The sequence below is a fragment of the Gekko japonicus genome, unplaced genomic scaffold (genome assembly GCF_001447785.1).
Source record: "Gekko japonicus isolate JY-2015 unplaced genomic scaffold, Gekko_japonicus_V1.1 scaffold438, whole genome shotgun sequence".
Taxonomy (NCBI): Eukaryota; Metazoa; Chordata; class Lepidosauria; order Squamata; family Gekkonidae; genus Gekko; species Gekko japonicus.
In genome coordinates this window covers 960,053-964,334 of record NW_015160849.1, presented here as the reverse complement: position 1 = coordinate 964,334, position 4,282 = coordinate 960,053, and the positions used below count along the sequence as shown (strand labels likewise).

General features: G+C 45.1%; 1 protein-coding gene across 1 annotated transcript in view; it reads right to left on the bottom strand.

Annotated features, from left to right (window-relative positions):
* Positions 1-2,313: 2,313 nt before the first annotated feature.
* Positions 2,314-4,282, bottom strand: part of LOC107118447 (poly(rC)-binding protein 3-like) — a 356,111-nt gene continuing 354,142 nt past the window's right edge. The window contains exon 15 of the mRNA XM_015420802.1: positions 2,314-2,938. Within this exon, the coding sequence (XP_015276288.1) occupies positions 2,902-2,938 (37 nt within the window). The 3' untranslated portion in view covers positions 2,314-2,901. The remainder of the gene's footprint in view (positions 2,939-4,282) is intronic.

The following is a 4,282-nucleotide window of genomic DNA, read 5'->3' as shown; positions in this document are numbered from 1 at the left end:
CACAGCCCTTGATGCTTCCTTAGCAGCACCAAGCAGCTGGTGGGACTGGGCTACAGGGGCCGTGCGTTCCCTCCTTTCCTCCTGGAATACAAATCTCCTCTGCCAGACTCCATCACAGCTTAAATTTGCTCCTGCATTAACTAAGGCTCCTTCTTTGCCAGGATTTGAAAGTAGATCCTGGTGACTAAACAATTGCTTAGTCCGGCCCGGCGGGATTTCTGACCCCCACATTCTGTGAAACTCTTTGATTTTTGAAGTGGTTGGCTAAAGCCCATTCAAGGGACTTGATCATCCCAGAAGGATGCACCGATCTCCTTGTCTACCTGTGCTGCTGGCGGCTGGGTTGTGGAGGAGATGCTGGCCATCTTCTGAGCCCACTGATGGCAGGGAGCAAGCCAGGCCCCTCGCTGTGTTTCTCTAAGGAGTTGTGTTGGACGGCCTGGCCAGAAACCTTCAGCACAGGCTCAAGTCTCATGATGGTCCTGTGGCACCTGGCCAGCTTTGAGTCCTCTCCCTACTGAGACATACGCCAAACCTCCCATTCTGAGGCCTTAGGTTTACTGACTGATCTGCTGACTTCCTCGCAGCAATACATTTGTACCCCTGTCCTGTTGCTGAATACTCTTTCCTGGCTGATTTCTAAGGACTTGGTGACTGATCTGGCTATTGTGTGTTTTATCCCTGGATTTATTCCCTAGGTTTGTTTGTGGGGGTTAAAACAGAGCTGTGAATAGGCGCTGCTGCACTGGGGAAAAGAAATGTTGCTATATGAAATACTTCTGTGTAATTCTAAAGTTCTTAATTTTATAAGCAGAAAAGGCTACTTCTTGTAACCTCCAACTTTGTAGTCACCCTGCAAAGTAATGAGAGTTTCATTTTCAAGCATTCTAAGCATAAGACTCTGGGCTATAGCCTGTACTTTGATTTCTGTTGGTTTTTCCTCCTTCACTGACCCCTGCAAACTGGGCTTTTCTGCATTCTTATTTTCCTTGCTTCTATGTTCCTGTAGCTTGGGTGGGTTTTCTATTCTACACATCTTTTGCTCCCTCTTGTGGTCAATTCCATATTGCATTGCTGTATATCCGGCATATCTCCCTGTAGGTAATATCGAATTGACCACTAGAGGGAGCAAAGCACATGCAGAACAGAAAAAAATACCCCTAAGCAACAGAAGCACACAAGGAAGGAGAATGAAAATGCGGAAAGGCCCAGGGGTTTGGGAAGCACAACAGGCTGCAGTCAATGTGAAACTATTTGCTCTGCACAGCATCCAGCCTTGCATTACTATTTCCATGTAGGGACTTGGGAAAATTTTAATATAGTCACAAAAGCAATAGGGTAAACAAGATGCTGAAGTCTGGCAAACATAAACAAAAATCTGACTTGACGGTGCTAACCTACATCTGGAAAAGCCTAATCAAAGTCTCTGCTTGGGAGAAAATGGAGTGTTAATTTTTACAGAGGTGTAGGTGCTGCTGTGAACAATAAGGCTTGACTCTACAGGGGAGCTTTAAAAGCCTGGCGCTCAGGATGCGACTCTAGATATTTCACAGGCAAATGCTGGACTGTGGCTGGGCTTCCTAAAAAAGCTATCAGTTCTCTCTTGATATCCCGGTCTGCCTGCAGATCTGAAGTTGACAGCTGCAGTCTTGAATGGTCACGTGCTCTCACGTAAGAGGCTCGTGGCAGCCCAGTGAAGTATGAGTTTTCTTTGGATGCCAGATCTCCCACTTTGTACCCCAAGCTTGTTCCTCGCTCTCTCTTTCTGAACCAGTTGTAGCCTTGCTTCTTCAGAAATACGAGACTGAAGTCTTCTGGGCGTTGTGAGAGAGGGTGCCTTGTACAGCCTTCTCTCTGCAACCCTCCCAAGACTGAGTACCCTTTTGTGCACAGAGGGGCCCATATGTGGGGAAACTGCTTTCTACAGAGGTGTCATCCTTGCTGACTTAGGGTGTGTGGCTCTGGTAACCAGCGTACAAAGAGGAAGCTTTAAAACTGGAAATCCCCAAACATGCTGACCGTCTGCATACATTTGGAGTTTTGAAAACGGGCAGCCATAAAGCGGGGGTTGGGGCCAATCGCAAAACGTTGGGAAGTTCTAAACCGAACATCGTCCTATGATGTCCTCCTGCTCCAATGAAATAAAGGAAAGCCGCAATTTGGTGAAAAAGGAAGCGGGCAGCTGGAAACATTCCAGAGGGCCCACAGCACCAAGGTGAGGTAGCAGAAGTCCCTGACGAGGCTGCTACTGTGGAACAGCTGTGCAGATCCAATTGTAAAGTGCTGACTGGCACAATCCTGCAGTAGATAAAAATTGTGTAATGCTCTTTCCCAATAAGCACTGGGGTCTTAATTGCAATGATGTTAAAATCTTTTAATCGTTACTGAAAAACAAGCCATATGTCTAACGAACTCAAGTGGTGACAAAGTCGCAAAAACTGTGTTTAAAGTGACAAATCAACAACTCTGTTACAAGCAAAGTTAAAAACACAGTGGCTGCATGTATGCACAAAGCTATGACGTTGTTTTTTTTTCAAAGTCAGGAAAATGTTTTATTTATAAAAACAGCTTGTTTCATTTACCGTCAAATCTGCACAGTGGTTTAAAAATACCCAACATCCCCGCTTCATTCAGACCAGCCCAAGCATGAACACCAACAAATTTTCTCTTAAAAAAAATTATTTTGGCTCCATGTCGTTGAGCTCTGGATCGTTAACTCAGAACAGTGATGAAAAGCAACCCTAGGAGTGAGGAAGCCCGGTTGCTTCACGAGTAAAAGTGTTTATTATTGAGATCTCGGAATGACCAAGTTAGAAATGGCCGCTATTTCCTCTGCCGATTAGTCCACAGAAAGCACTGTCTCAGGGGGCCTGGGAAAAGTCCTGTCAGGCAGTTCATGCCCTAGAGCATGCTGGGACACATTACTTCTGAAGAGAGCCTGAAATGCAGGAACAAAAATCAGGGGGGACCAAAAAAAAACAAACCCAAAAAAACTTCTTACTGTTAAAAAACAAACAAACAACAAAACCCTTAAATATATCCAGAAAACAGCAAGTCAGTTCGAGCAAGTACTTCATTTTTTAAACTTCGGTTATAAAAACAGTTACAGTAGTTCTGAACAAATTTACAGCAAGTTTTTAGAGCTGTGAAATACCCGAGGTGCCTTGATGGTATTTCCTGTTTCCTGTCCCGCCTCCCCCCTCCCTCAATATATACAAACAAGGAGCCCATTTGGTTAAGTGCAAATTGGTTGTAATGGCAGTTCTACGGTTGGTTACAGTGACAATTAACTTAGTGCAAAGAGACTAAGTGGAGAAAGGAAAAGCAAAGAAAGAAAAACCGGACAGAGTACAGGAAGAACACAAGATTGTGAAATAGTGCTTAGCCCTATACATTGAAACAACACGCTTTTAAACAGAAGTTCCCACACACACACAAAGTATTGCATTTGCGTTCTGTTCGATTCCTCATTAAAGCTTTTTGTCCAAAGAGTGCAACAGTGGATGAACATGACAGGCAGATGGATTGCTGAAGTTCAAAACAGTGTGAGGAAAACAAGATTGCATTGTGGAGCCAGTGTCAAAGCAAGAGAACGGAAAAAATAAAAAGTGAATGGACAAACAGAAGAATGTGATTTTTTAAAAAACACCACCCCCTCCCCACAGCCCAAACTAGTTCCAACAGCTAAGCTCCCGGCCACTAGATCTTCCGGGTTGTGTTGCTAGCCTGCGGCTAGTCAGGGAACCTTCCACTGCTGAAACTCTCCTTCATGGCTCACTCAAGCACAGCAACTGCCTGCCACCAATATTTACACCGAGAAGGAGGCAGCTTGTGCAATTCTAAAGGGCAGCTGCCATTGCTACAGCCATTTTTTAAAAGGGCTTAAACCTGCAACCCAAGAGACACTGAAAGTATTGGTATCCATAAAAGAATGAGAACAGAGTTTGAGTCCAGTGGCACCTGTAAGGACCAACAAAGCTTAATTCTGGGCACAAGCTTTCGTGGGCATGCACACCTCAATGTCGTGTACCCAGAATTAAACTTCGTTGGTCTCACAGGTGCCATTAAACTCAAACTCTGTTCTTTTGCTTCAGACCAACACGGATACCCACCTGAGTGAGACTGTGGTGGTGGTAATTGGGGGAGGGGCTCTACTTATCCTCTCGGGGTCAATTTTTCTACCAAGGACTCCCCCACCATCACCTTGCACTGCCAAGGGGTCTGCAGATGGCATGTGATTGGGCACACAAACCAGTCATATGGACTTCTGTGCCCGAACATC